This window comes from Oryza brachyantha, chromosome 8 (genome assembly GCF_000231095.2).
Source record: "Oryza brachyantha chromosome 8, ObraRS2, whole genome shotgun sequence".
Taxonomy (NCBI): domain Eukaryota; kingdom Viridiplantae; phylum Streptophyta; class Magnoliopsida; order Poales; family Poaceae; genus Oryza; species Oryza brachyantha.
This window is the reverse complement of record NC_023170.2, coordinates 16,646,374-16,659,340: the sequence shown is the minus strand read 5'-3', so window position 1 is coordinate 16,659,340 and position 12,967 is coordinate 16,646,374. Positions and strand designations below refer to the sequence as shown.

General features: G+C 38.2%; 1 protein-coding gene across 1 annotated transcript; it reads left to right on the top strand.

Annotated features, from left to right (window-relative positions):
- The first annotated feature begins 8,481 nt into the window (after nucleotides 1-8,481).
- Nucleotides 8,482-11,862, top strand: LOC102709588 (triacylglycerol lipase 2-like). Its single transcript, XM_040526961.1, has 9 exons — nucleotides 8,482-8,753; nucleotides 8,870-8,998; nucleotides 9,839-9,979; nucleotides 10,320-10,430; nucleotides 10,534-10,677; nucleotides 10,809-10,852; nucleotides 10,939-11,018; nucleotides 11,112-11,207; nucleotides 11,334-11,862. Exons 1-9 carry the CDS (start codon nucleotides 8,520-8,522, stop codon nucleotides 11,654-11,656), a joined length of 1,302 nt encoding a protein of 433 aa, XP_040382895.1. The 5' UTR covers nucleotides 8,482-8,519; the 3' UTR covers nucleotides 11,657-11,862.
- The last annotated feature ends 1,105 nt before the right edge of the window (nucleotides 11,863-12,967 follow it).

Sequence of the window (12,967 nt, the reverse complement as noted above, 5' to 3'; positions counted from 1 at the left end):
GTGGGGGCTGCGTGGACCCGGCTTATGTAGACCCTCCCCCGAGCCGGTGCCACGTCACCGCGCGGTCCACGAGGGACCGGTCCAGGGACGTTTCGAGGAGGAATATGAGGGGGTAGATTCTTTTCTTTTTTCACTTTTTCTTTCTTTTATTTTTTTTGATGCGCTGTTGCTCTGCAGAAATTGCAGTTGCTGGTCCTGTTTGGATTTTGGAAATTTGTTTCCTTCCCATTGTATGCATCTCCTGCGTATTTATGAGCCTGTGAAGATTTTTTTTTGGTTGTTTGTTTGATTTGAATGTTCATGAATGTCCTTTACTGCTCCAGCAGCTGTGAGATGTGCCTTTGACCGAATTTCTGCGTTTTTGCCGCTGCATTGGTACTGCCGACGTTCTCTGGCTCTAAGCAGATAAATGGGGTTGTTTAGATTAGCCCCATGTCATATCAGCAGGACGTTGAAGTATTAAATATAGGTTAATTAAAAAACTAATTTTATAAATGAGAACTAATACGCGAGACGAATTTTTTGAGTCTAATTAATTCATAATTAGCAAATGTTTACTGTAGCATCACATAGGCTAATCATGAATTAATTAGGCTCATTAGATTCGTCTCGCAAATTAGTCCAAGATTATACATGTATTTTATTTATAGACTACGTTTACTATTTATAATAAATGTCCAAACATCCGATATGACTAGGGGCTAAAGTTTAGCTCCTAAAAACAAACACCCCTTAATGTCTCGGTTTCACTCCATAGTTTTTAAAACAACCAATTCGATTAAACGATGCATGAAACAACTACCCACGGTGTAACATATCATTGTACCATTTCGAAAGTTAACTAAAGCATTTAATTACTACTGAAAGTTTGATTGAATGCAGAGAGAGTTTGATGGCATAAAACGTCTCAAGCCCCTCAATACGAGTTTCATAGCGTTACCGAGGACTTGCAACGGTGTCCAAAGGTTTCATGGCCATGAAACTAATTCTCTCTCTCCCTATAGTTTCATATGTGTCACCCAATTAATATGCATGACATCTCCATAAAACCCTCATTGATAATGGCCTAAGTGTCATTATAGTTATCGATACGCGGATTCCGTTTAATTTTATTTGTAAATATCAATATTTATAATGAGTGACACAACCGTATACAATATTAATCTAATTCTAATTACACAACCGATAAATATAAAAAATAATTCGTTATGAAAACTTTTGTATTTATATGTTGTTAGGAGCTGATACCATGTACTACAAAACAAACATAAAAAAGACCCTCGAAATCAATTTTAAATTATATAATTTAACTTTTAGTTACGGCTAATAAACCAACAAATAAACTATCGAAGCCAGTTTCATGCAAGATATTTTTATTTTGGATCATGACCATTTTGATCTTTAAAAAAAATATCATGTACATTTCATGCAAGCTGTTAAATATATTAGGCTTTGAAAGTGTTCAGAATTGCATTGCAAAGCATGGATGGAGCAGGTGTGACGGTGCATTGATTGACTGGAGATTAGCCACATTCTTTTTTTTTTGAACAAAGATTAGTCACGTTAAAAATACATAAAATACATGTGTTCTGATTCCCTGGGCTACAGGTTTGTGTTCACGTCAAAGGGACGCCATGATCCGCTCGAAAATGCAATAAACAATGACTCTAAGCTCTTGGCAGACAATGTGGATAAGATCAAATAAACTAAATAAACTATTGAAAACTCGTAAGGCTAAGGCTGCAAGTGGTGGCAGGGACGGATCCAGTGCTCGGAAAGAGTAGGAGGAAGAAGAGAGGGCGGGAGGAAAAATTAGGTAACCAGACTCCAGTTTTTAGACCTGAATTATTCACCGGCGACATTAACAAAATATGCGATTATTACAAATTTATCATGCAAAATGCAACGAGGCTAGCATCAACCAAAGTCGCTTTTGATCTACCCAAAAGCGTGAGTCGTGGTCAAGTGATTTAAAAAAGCGAGACAATTACGTGCACTCATCTACTTGGCTGCAAGTAGCATCAGCAACTGAAAAAAAAATGTTTAAAGTGATGGGCCTTTCTATTTTTGTTTGGTTAGGACCAAATTTGGATTTGGGCCGTACAAGTGCATAAGTTTGACTGATTTGGGCTGTAATTAGTAAATCACTTCAAATTGGGCCGGAACAATGCATTGGCTGATCTGGGCCGTAATTCTAGAGGACTTCAAGTTGGTCCGGAAATAGCCCAGATCTCTGTAGCTTGGGCATTTGGACTACATATTATTTGCTCCACCTCTCTAGAAATGTGTTTCTCAATTTCAAGAAAATTTCTTCTACCGACCACCACTTATTCTAAATAACTAGTTAAGCTTATCTATAGTAGGTAATGTTGATCGGTAGTCTACCAACTATATTATATATTAATAATATATCTTATCAACCACTTCTTTATCTATATACAATATTTCAAAATAATCCTATATATTGGTTCTTTTTTTTCATTCTAGTTCATACTTCTTCCTAGCAAATCACGTCTATTTAACTTGTCTTTCAAAAAATCCATCCACCCCAAAAAAATTGGTTATTTAACCACATGCCCCTATTTACAAACCCTTTTGGGATAGAAATATGTGCTACCGTTACTTCCCAACAGACATAATAACTGTGCATGTTCCTAATTACCCTGACTTCTTCTCTTCTAAGTTCCAAATTAGTCATTTATTTTGGAACAAAACTTTGAGTCAAAATAGTCACTTTTTTTGGAACAGAGAGATCAACTTATCCCCTCATCAATCATGTAGATTGTCGGTGAAAATAATCCGATGAATATTCTGTTTCAAACGAGGCAGCAAATGGCCTTCAAAGTTCAGAGAAGAACCGTGTGGACACCGGACAGTTCAGTGCTAACACTGAACTGTTGCTGCTCCAAATGTCAAAAGGGAGGAGATCAGATCAGCTAGGCGATGCTCCAATCTCATCATCTCCAAGAATCTCGCCTTTATTCTCGTTTCTGTTACTAGCTAGCTTGCTTCATCAGTTCATCTCATCGCCTCCACCGGATAAGTCAAACAGAGCATCTGTCTTCCTTCCTTCCTTTCTGGTGCCAGGTTAGAACTGAGACCTCGTTTAGTTCCTAAAAAATTTTTCAAAAAACATTACATTAAATTTTTTTTGGACATTTAAATAGAACATTAAACAGAGATGAAACGAAAAACTAATTGTATGGTTATGGGAGAAATCTTGAGACGAATCTTTTGAGCCTAATTAGTCCATGATTAGCCATACATGCTACAGTAACCAACATGTGCTAGTGGCAGCTTAATTATGCTCAAAAAATTTGTCTCGCGGTTTCCAGGCGGCATGTGAAATTTGTTTTTTATTCGTATCCGAAGACTCCTTCCGACATCCAGTCAAACGCCTGATGTGATATTTCTGTCAAAAAATTTTGTCATCTAAACACCCCCTGATATTCAGGCTCAATCAGACCAATGGGGGTCAACTTTTCGCTTTTTGAATAAAAAACAAAACAAAATATTAACAAACAAATAATAATTTATAAATCAAACTTTTACATGTTGTTATCTAAAAGTCAAGTGAAAAATAAATTGCGATGAAAAACTAAAAATTAACTATAAATTTAAGTTGAAATTTAAATTTTGGGTTTATAGGTAAAAGTAAAAGCGAAAAGACTGGAGAATAATTGTGTGATGTCTGCAACAATTGCATGGGCGATGGATTATGAATGCGTGCAGCTTCCGAGAGATGAGCTGCCTGCACTGCGTGGTGCACTCATCAAACTGGCTGGATCGATCTGATTGCTACATGACGTGGATCTGATGATGCAAATGCTTGCATGATCATAGGCTCCTAGCTACATGCGTGGACAGCTAGTGTCCGAGACCTGGAATGGAATCGATCCATATCCATGTCAGATAAGCTCTGAATTTTTGTCTGAAGAATGAAACTGAATGAAGTTAAGGTGGTGTTTAGATTGAGAAAATTTTTGGGAGAAATGTCACGTCAAATGTTTGATCGGATGTCGGAAGGTTTTTTGACACGAATGAAAAAACGAATTTCATGGCTAGCCTAGAAACCGTGAGACGAATCTTTTGAGCCTAATTAATCTGCCATTAGAACATATTGGTTACTGTAGCACTTATGGCTAATTAGGCTTAAAAGATTCGTCTTAAGATTTCTTATACAACTGTGCAATTAGTTTTTTGGTTCATCTATGTTTAATGCTTTATTTAGATGTCCAAAAATTTAATATGATGTTTTTAGAAAAAAAATTTGAAAACTAAACGAGGCCTAATTCATCGAGGGTTCAGAAGAAGAGAAATTGCATTGATTGTGTCTTTGATGTATGCATAGGCAAAAATGGAAGCTTACAGGGGACAATTAGTAGGGGAAATAGTGGATTAATTAGTGCCATGGTTTTTGGCAAATAGAGCTTGCCAGCAGCTGGCAAACCTACTGATCCTTTTTCAAGATATTGTATCAATAAGATCACGATTTGTTTATCCTAATTGCGTTCTTTTTTTCTCTCTTGTGGATATCTAATGATGGCTAGCTAGCTTATGCGAAAGAAGAATGCACTAACCATTTGCAATTACACGTTTTGCACTCTTTAAACGATAATGCACCCAACTGGTAGTGCTGCAGCAGCAGCACCAACAACACCCTTTTTTTTTTCTGAAGGAAACTGAAGGCAACATCAACACCAAACACTGATATGTGTCAGCTAGGCACCGAAGCAAATTCAAGAAAACTGAAAGCAAATTCAGTGAGTGAATGGACCACTAACTTATGCACTAAGGAAGACAGGAATGTGAACACATGAGCACATTTGTTCACTTCTCCTTTTCCAAGGACAAGAGCGAGGAATGTTCACTGTAGTTCAGAGTACTTGATAGGAGCCACATTTTTGTTTCCTCCAGAAAAAAAAGTCAAAAAACATATTTACAAATAAAAAATATTTATGAATAAAACTTTTTATATACGTGCTCTTACTGAACTAAATACAAACACTAAAAAATAAACTTAGATGAAATTAATCAAATCTAAATTTAAGCTTATTTAAATTTTAGTTTATAAACGTAAGCAAAAACGAAAATACGAAAAATGAAACCGTACTACTGCCCATTCTGAATGCGTCCCATGCGGTTTCCGGTACCGAGAAGACACCTATCTTGTTTCTGTTGCCGTTGCAGGGGATCGATCGAGCTAGCCAATGATCTAGTACACCGCTCTGTAACGCATTCTTGTCATGGTCCGTGCAGAAGACCAAGAACGCTGGATTGGTATTGGTAGGACGTGTGGTTCCTGGCCTTTTGTTATACAGATCGTGACGAGAATGCGACACAACAGCGGTGCAACAAATTAGCTTGTTTTCTCTATGACAAGAAGATAGCTTCCAGCAACATGTAGCTAGAGGGATCCATAATACCTACCATTTTGGTGTCAAATTTTTAGATTTTTGGCAATGAACATGTATAGATTATTATTGAGAATTATTTCAATAAAATCATATTTATATTTATATAACATTGGAATGAAAAATATCGACCAAAGTTTGTTTTTCCACAAAACATCTTCTACACTAACGGTCTCATCTTTTTGTTTCTACTTATATTTATAAGTAAAAATTTAAATTTTTAACATTAAATTTGGAGTTGATTTTAGGTATTTTTCATCATAGTTTTTTTAGTAATCTAATTTTCATATATATATATATATATATATATATATATATATATATGAAAATTAGATCCTATTAATAGGTGTAGTTACTCCCTGCATGTCCATGATGAAAAATATTTTCATACATGTTTCTGCTCCCACCCAATAGAAAGTATAAACACTATTAAATCTCATATGAATGATACAACTACATGTATATAGAGCTTGTATTTTCTATTGAAAGAGAGAAGAAATACATATAGAGATGTTTCTGCACCTTCGACGTGAAGAGAGTAGCTACACCTGATAGTAGGATAGAGACTTTTATATATATATATATATATATATATATATATATATATATATATATATATAAGTTTTATTTACAAACTATTTTTTCACTAATTAAATGATACTCCTTGATATTCGTCTGGTTGAGGCCTTTTTTTTTTCAGAAGCTGACAGCCTGACACGAGAAACACAAGCTGTGAGAAAAATCTCACACGACCAGAAACAGGTATCTCTCCGAGTCTATGCAGACTTATCGGTAGATGGGTTGCATGGGTTCATGTCTGTTTCTCACCTCCGTTTCCGGTGGCGTCTGAAGCCAAGAAAAACTAGACGTCAAAACTGATCGATATGGAGACTGAAGAATGTAGCAGAGTCCACCACGCCAAACTCAAGAACACCTCACACATGCATGGGCTTAATTATTTCTTTTTAGGAGAATTTCGTGAGGACACTATCAGGTTAATTAATTAAGGTCTTTTGATCTTTTGGATGTGTCAGGATTTAAATCTGATTTTTCTATAAAAGATTAAAGGTAGGTAGCTCTAGTTTGCTGGAAATGCAACTATTGGTCAGAGTGTTACAAAGTTTTTTTTGAAGTAAGTTTCAAATGATCCCACAATTTATGGTCAAAATTGTAGAAATCACTGATATAGCGTCTCGGTAGGGATGGAATGGTCAATCGTCAAGTCAAGGATGACTCCTTTGATGGCGAAACGATGGGCACCCCCACCTGCGGTAGCAATCCAGATCTAAAATTTAATAAACACTTTATAAGATGAACACCTTAAGTAAATTCATATTTTATATATATACATATATGTGGGATTTTGTGAAATTTTATTACCATAATACCTTATGCTATACTCCTTCAATCTTAGAAAAAAGCCAATTTATATGTTTGAATTTGTACATACGCTATATCCATGTTTAATACTGTACTAAAAAAATATTCTAGGAGAGGGAGTATGTCGCGAATCATAACGCATATGGTTTTCTACAATTTTGACCATAAAACATAGGTTTTTCTAGATCTTACATTTATAGGAAAAATGGATTGCATAGCTTTGTTTTCTAGAAAACCATGATTGATATGAAGGCTTATTTTTCTATTGGTGTTTGAATTGTTCCACCATACATTATATGCACCACTAGCATTCTAGCAACACTCTATTTAGCCCTTTGTACGAACATAAGCTAGTGAGTTTATTTGCTTAATGTACGTAATTAACTCCCAATGGAGGTAAGTTCATGTCCTTCAATTACTCGCAAAGCAGTCTTAAAAAGATCAATTACTAGCACTTAATTTTTTAATTAATTGAATTTGATATACTTAAACCTATAATTAAACCACCACAGGTCAAGTTAATTAACTAGCATTTGACCGAGTGGCATGGGGACAACTCGGTTCACGTTGTTCTCTTCTGAAATCTGAACCCTGAACATATGTACGTGTCACGCGCACACAAACATGGAGCCATGCACCAGGAACAGTCTATGGGGTTAATTATAACTTTACCCAATTGAAACGCAGTTACTCAGATTTAATGGGTATGTTTGGGAGCTTAGAATTTTGAGAGCCAGCCGGTTAGAAGTCAGTTTATTAGAATTTAAAAAAGCTGGGAAACCCATCTTCTGTCTTTTCATTTTCATGCAACTTTATTCTCAGAAGTTAAGTGCTATTTGGGAGAACATCTGACTTCTAGAGATTCTGCTACCCGATGCTCCCAAAACATACTCAATATACCAAACCAAATTCTTTTCACATGCAGTTAACTATGTACGTTAAATACAGTCTTATATGCCTAATGATTTTTTCGACAAGATATAAATGACTAAATTGACTACTAATAACTTCATTTATATTTCGTAATGTAAGATTTTCTATCATTTGTCTATATTCATATGTATATATGTTAATGAATATATATATATATATATATATTCATATGTATATATGTTAATGAATATATATATATATATATATATATATGTGGCTAAAAGGTTTTACAGTATAGAGCAGATGAAGTACTTAATTAAAAAATTGCTTAAAAAAACTTTTTGTTCGAAGTCTTTACACAAAACATGTCATTTAGATTCGAAAGTGTATCATGATAATTCGTAACCGATAACGTGAAAGTGGGTGATTACTCGTCTTCTTAATGAAAAAAAACTAAATAAGATATTTACAAACAAAAATAATTTGTAAATAAAAATTTTTATATACTTATTCTTAGTCTTAACGATAAAAACCAAACTAAACTACGGTAAAAAAAAAACCAAACATTTATAAGCGAAAAGATGGAAAAAAAAAATCAGAACTGAGCCGAGCCCGAGCTGCATTATGGTAGTTAGCTGCGTAGCCAAGCCAAGGTATCGCGCTGAAGAAAGCAAAGGCCAAGAACCTCACGCACTGGGGGTCGCCGCGTTCACACTCGCTGCTACTGCATCTCACTCTAGCTAGCCACCACGACCGCCTTTAAATACAAGCGCGCGCATGCGCCATGCGGTGCGTCGTCCACTCCGATCACTTGCTCTGAGCGCGCGCGCGCGCACGCCACGGCGCACCAGCATGAGCCCCGCGTGTCACGGCGGCCGCCGCCTGTCGCTCTCGGCGGCGACTACTGCGTCGGTCGCCGTCGCCGTCGTCCTCCTCCTCCTCTCCCTGCGTCACGCCGCCGGGTCGCGCGTCGTCCTGGACCACGGCGCTGAACTCCGGCGGCGCGACATTGCCACCGGCGCCGCCGCCGGCGGCGCGTGCGCGACGGCCGTGGCGCCGTTCGGCTACGCCTGCGAAGAGCACGAGGTCGACTGATTTAACTAATTTCCACGACTCGATCGATCGAACACCTGAACGTACGAGCGTCGATCAAAACCGTTAAATTAATTAATCTGTCTCTCCTCTTTCCATGGTCGACACAGGTGACGACGCAGGACGGCTACATCCTGAGCTTGCAAAGGATCCCAAGGGGACGCGCTGGCGCCGGCGCCGCCGGCGTCGCCGGCGGCGGAGCGCGGCAGCCGGTGCTACTGCAACATGGTGTTCTTGTGGTACGCGTGCGTGCATGCAGACATGGCACCTAACATTTTCTTTAAATCCATGGTCGATCGTTTCTTGTCAGCCTCACACACTTTCATGTGCCAAGCACTCTACGATGCCGGCCATGCCGGTGCGTGCACACGTATTCATCTCATCATGTCGCCGTTGCACCTTTCGGGCTGTTCTTAGTTAGCTTTACAGCCAGCTTTTGTCAGCAGTGTGAATTTAACTAAGTTTTGTACGTGTGAGAGATGCAAAATATATGCTTTTTGGTAGCTTATTTGGGTAGTAGAATAATCTGTGTCTAAACCGAAACCGGATCGTTGGTTTCACAGGATATATTAATATCACCAGTTTGAGATAGCTGAAATTGATGGATAAAAATAGTCATTCATGTGTTTAATTAAACAATGGTAGAAAGTAGTTTCAGGATAATCTTACGTAGAAATTTATTGAACAAAATGCACAATTAAGAATTAAGCTCGAAAAGCGTACAAAGAAAATAAAAGGAAAAATCTAGGATCTGAGAAGAACATGGTCTTGTCCAAGATTTTAGCGTCTTGAATGGAAACAAGCTTGAAATATATGTGTCTCTTGCTAGCGACAGCTAGTGATGGGAAGTGTCCAAGTTTGGATACTTCTTTTCCTGATACCCCAGTGTGTATCACTTGGTCCGTTCAAAAATATTTATCGGTTTAAACTTATATATCTATCTATCAAGATAGCTAAAAGAAATTACAGTATGCACTCTGGATTCTTTTTTTTTAAAAAAATATATTTACATTAACCGAAGAGAAATAGAAAAAAGAACTGTTTTATTGAGCACTTGAGGTGAGTTTTGTAAGCGGCAGGATGGCATGACATGGTTGCTGGGCTCGCCGGAGGAGTCGCTGCCCTACATCTTGGCTGACCGGGGCTTCGACGTCTGGATCGCCAACAACAGGGGCACACGCTGGAGCCGCCGTCACGTCTCTCTCGACCCATCAAGCCGGGTTTGTTATTATATATTCACTCTGTATACATTATAAATTATTTTATTCTTATCTACATTTATTTATATGCTAATAAATTTAGATCACATATGTACAAAATATATACATTGATATATAAATGAATCTGAACAAACTTAAAAATCTTATAATATGAAATAAAGTGAGTAATTTCTTCATATAAACAGACTCTATTTTTATACGCCAATGTGGATACTATAAAAGTATAGGCCTTTTTTTTTTTATGGAGGTAGTAATTCATCGTCAATCACACTTTGGCTGCTTGCCACTGTCATACTGAATACTGATGCTGAGTTGACCATCTCATTCTCCCGTCTGTCAGAGCTACTGGAACTGGTCATGGGACGACATCGTGGTCAACGACATGCCTGCAATAGTTGACTACATCTGCAGCCACACTGGCCAGAAGCCGCACTACGTTGGCCACTCCATGGTAAGCTGAGCACAATCAAAAAGAAGAAATCTCGATGTGTTTGCACCAAAAAACTGTTGCTGAAAACGTACTCTGCTTCTGGCTTCTGCTGATGTTGTTGCAGGGGACGCTGGTGGCGCTTGCGGCTTTCTCTGAAGGCAGGATGGTTGACAAGCTCAAATCGGCTGCACTGCTCAGCCCTGTTGCGTATCTGTCTCACATAACCACTCCCATTGGCATCGTGTTAGCTAAAGCATTTGTAGGAGAGGTGATCCTAATCCTCCCAACAAACAGTGTTCTTCATGCAGATGAGGAAAACTGTAGCTTTGCAGACATCTTTTTGCTTCGTTCTCTGAACTCTACTCTGATCAACAACGTGTGCATTCTGTTCTGAAACAGCTCATCTCTAATCTCTTTGGGATCGCCGAGTTCAACCCAGCATCGTATGGCCGCCATTCTCATGCCTTCAGAAAGATAAATCCTTTTTACAGGCCTAATGCTTGGTACTTTATCTCCATGTCTAATGCAGGCCTCAAGTGTCTAACTTGGTTAGGTCATTCTGTCGCAACCCTGGCATTAACTGCTACGACCTCCTTACATCTTTCACTGGTAATTAACATTTTTTGCAACCTGAATTAATTTGCTCTGCGTTTCAGCTCTTCTCATGATCCGTCCAGGCTAAATGCTATGCATACATGTCAGGGAAAAACTACTGTCTGAACAATTCAGCAGTTGACGTCTTCCTCAAGTACGAGCCCCAGCCAACATCCACAAAAACCTTGGTCCATCTCGCTCAAAGTAACTAATCGATTCTAGTTTCATAATTTCATTATTTTTTTAGGGTTTCATAATTTCATTAGTCATCTTAACTTCTAAGCAATCCAGTAAATTCATGTTAGTTTCTGAATAATTGGACACATGCAGCGGTGAGAGATGGAGTTCTGACCAAGTACGACTACGTGAGGCCCGACGTGAACGTGGCCAAGTACGGGCAGGCCGACCCGCCGGCGTACAACATGTCGGCGATCCCGGCGTGGTTCCCCCTCTTCCTCAGCTCCGGCGGCCGCGACTCGCTGTCCGACCCCGCCGACGTCGGCCTCCTCCTCGACGACCTCCGGGGCCACGCCGGCGACCGGCTGGCGGTGCAGTACCTGCAGCAGTTCGCGCACGCCGACTTCGTCATCGGCGTCTGCGCCAAGGACTACGTATACAACGACGTCATCTCCTTCTTCCACCGATTTCGCTGAGCTCATGCTCGTTTTGATCATTCAGTCACAAAAAATGAAGAAACTAAAGCAAAATATATATATACGGAGTAGCTGCTATTCACCAGTAGTTAATTATGTAGCTAATTTAATTTGGGAGTGTGAGAAAATTACCCTTTAGTTGATATATAGTTACATGAAAGATGATAAATGGAAATGTTACCGGTTATCACTTTGAAAACTCTGCTATACACACTCTTCTATAATATAACATATATTTAAATATTTATAATTTTTTCATTAAAAAACAAGCGGTAAAAGTTTTAAACTTAAATAGTACGCGTGTCAATTATTCAAGAACAAAGGAAGTACAAGGGAATGTACTAGTTGGGCCTGCCTGTGAATTGTGTTGGTCAGGGCTTTGGTTTTCATAAATTTGACGGAAATCAAGTGGCCGACTAACGACATATTAGGTTTCGAGGGATTTCAACACATAGGAGTAAAAAAAGATATAGGAATCACGCACGTACCAAATATTTTCAGGATGTTTGATTGGATGGAAAATTTTCTATGTTTTATGTTTATTGTTTGTAGAAAATAAAAAAAATATTTGGTTTTTCTATATTTCATGCCTACGAACCAAATGGTTTTATAGAAATTAATCCTTAGGACTTAAATCTGTTGCATTCCTTCCAAACAATGGCAGATCTATATTTCGTCCAAATTACTCCAAAATCGCAATGTTGATGTAAAAATCACGAAATTCAACAAAATTCATAGAACTCATAAGATTATACCATAAGCGATCAAGCTAACACGCTCTTGCTAATAATTCTATTGCTAATAATTCTATAGAAATGTTGACTATTATCTTAGGGTTTTGTAACCGCCAACACATCCCACACTAAGGGTTTCTTTGGTTTCGAGAAAAAACAAAGGATTTGATTCCTAAGGATTAATCCTGTAAAATTTATTCGGTTGGTAGAAATAAATCATATGAAAACACCATATATCGAATATTCGTGACCTAACTGGCTCCAGCTTAGCCTTGTAGAAGGGATAGAGGTGGGAATGGGCCAAAACTCATGAATTCTTTCACGACCCTATTTAATTATTAAAAAAAATTTTAGCTCAAAACACGGTATAATTTTATTTTCGACTTATTTTGAACTATACCTTTAAATTTTATAGGTAAATTGGTTGGACCGTTATCACCCCTGTGGTAGGGATAGAAGCATGGAGGATTGCTAATATTTTTTTATTTTTTTGGCGTGTATGAAAAACATTTAAATAGGCATGCGTCCACTCCTCTATCGCTCGCACATCACTGATCGAGCGCGCCACGGCGCCAGC

What these genes read in the sequence shown, in the direction of transcription:
- LOC102709588 (XM_040526961.1), top strand. Translation starts at nt 8,520, where the DNA reads ATGAGCCCCGCGTGTCACGGCGGCCGCCGCCTGTCGCTCTCGGCGGCG. An exon ending in ACGCCTGCGAAGAGCACGAG is followed by an intron (nt 8,754 to 8,869) that starts GTCGACTGATTT and finishes TGGTCGACACAG; the next exon opens with GTGACGACGCAGGACGGCTA. An exon ending in TGCAACATGGTGTTCTTGTG is followed by an intron (nt 8,999 to 9,838) that starts GTACGCGTGCGT and finishes TGTAAGCGGCAG; the next exon opens with GATGGCATGACATGGTTGCT.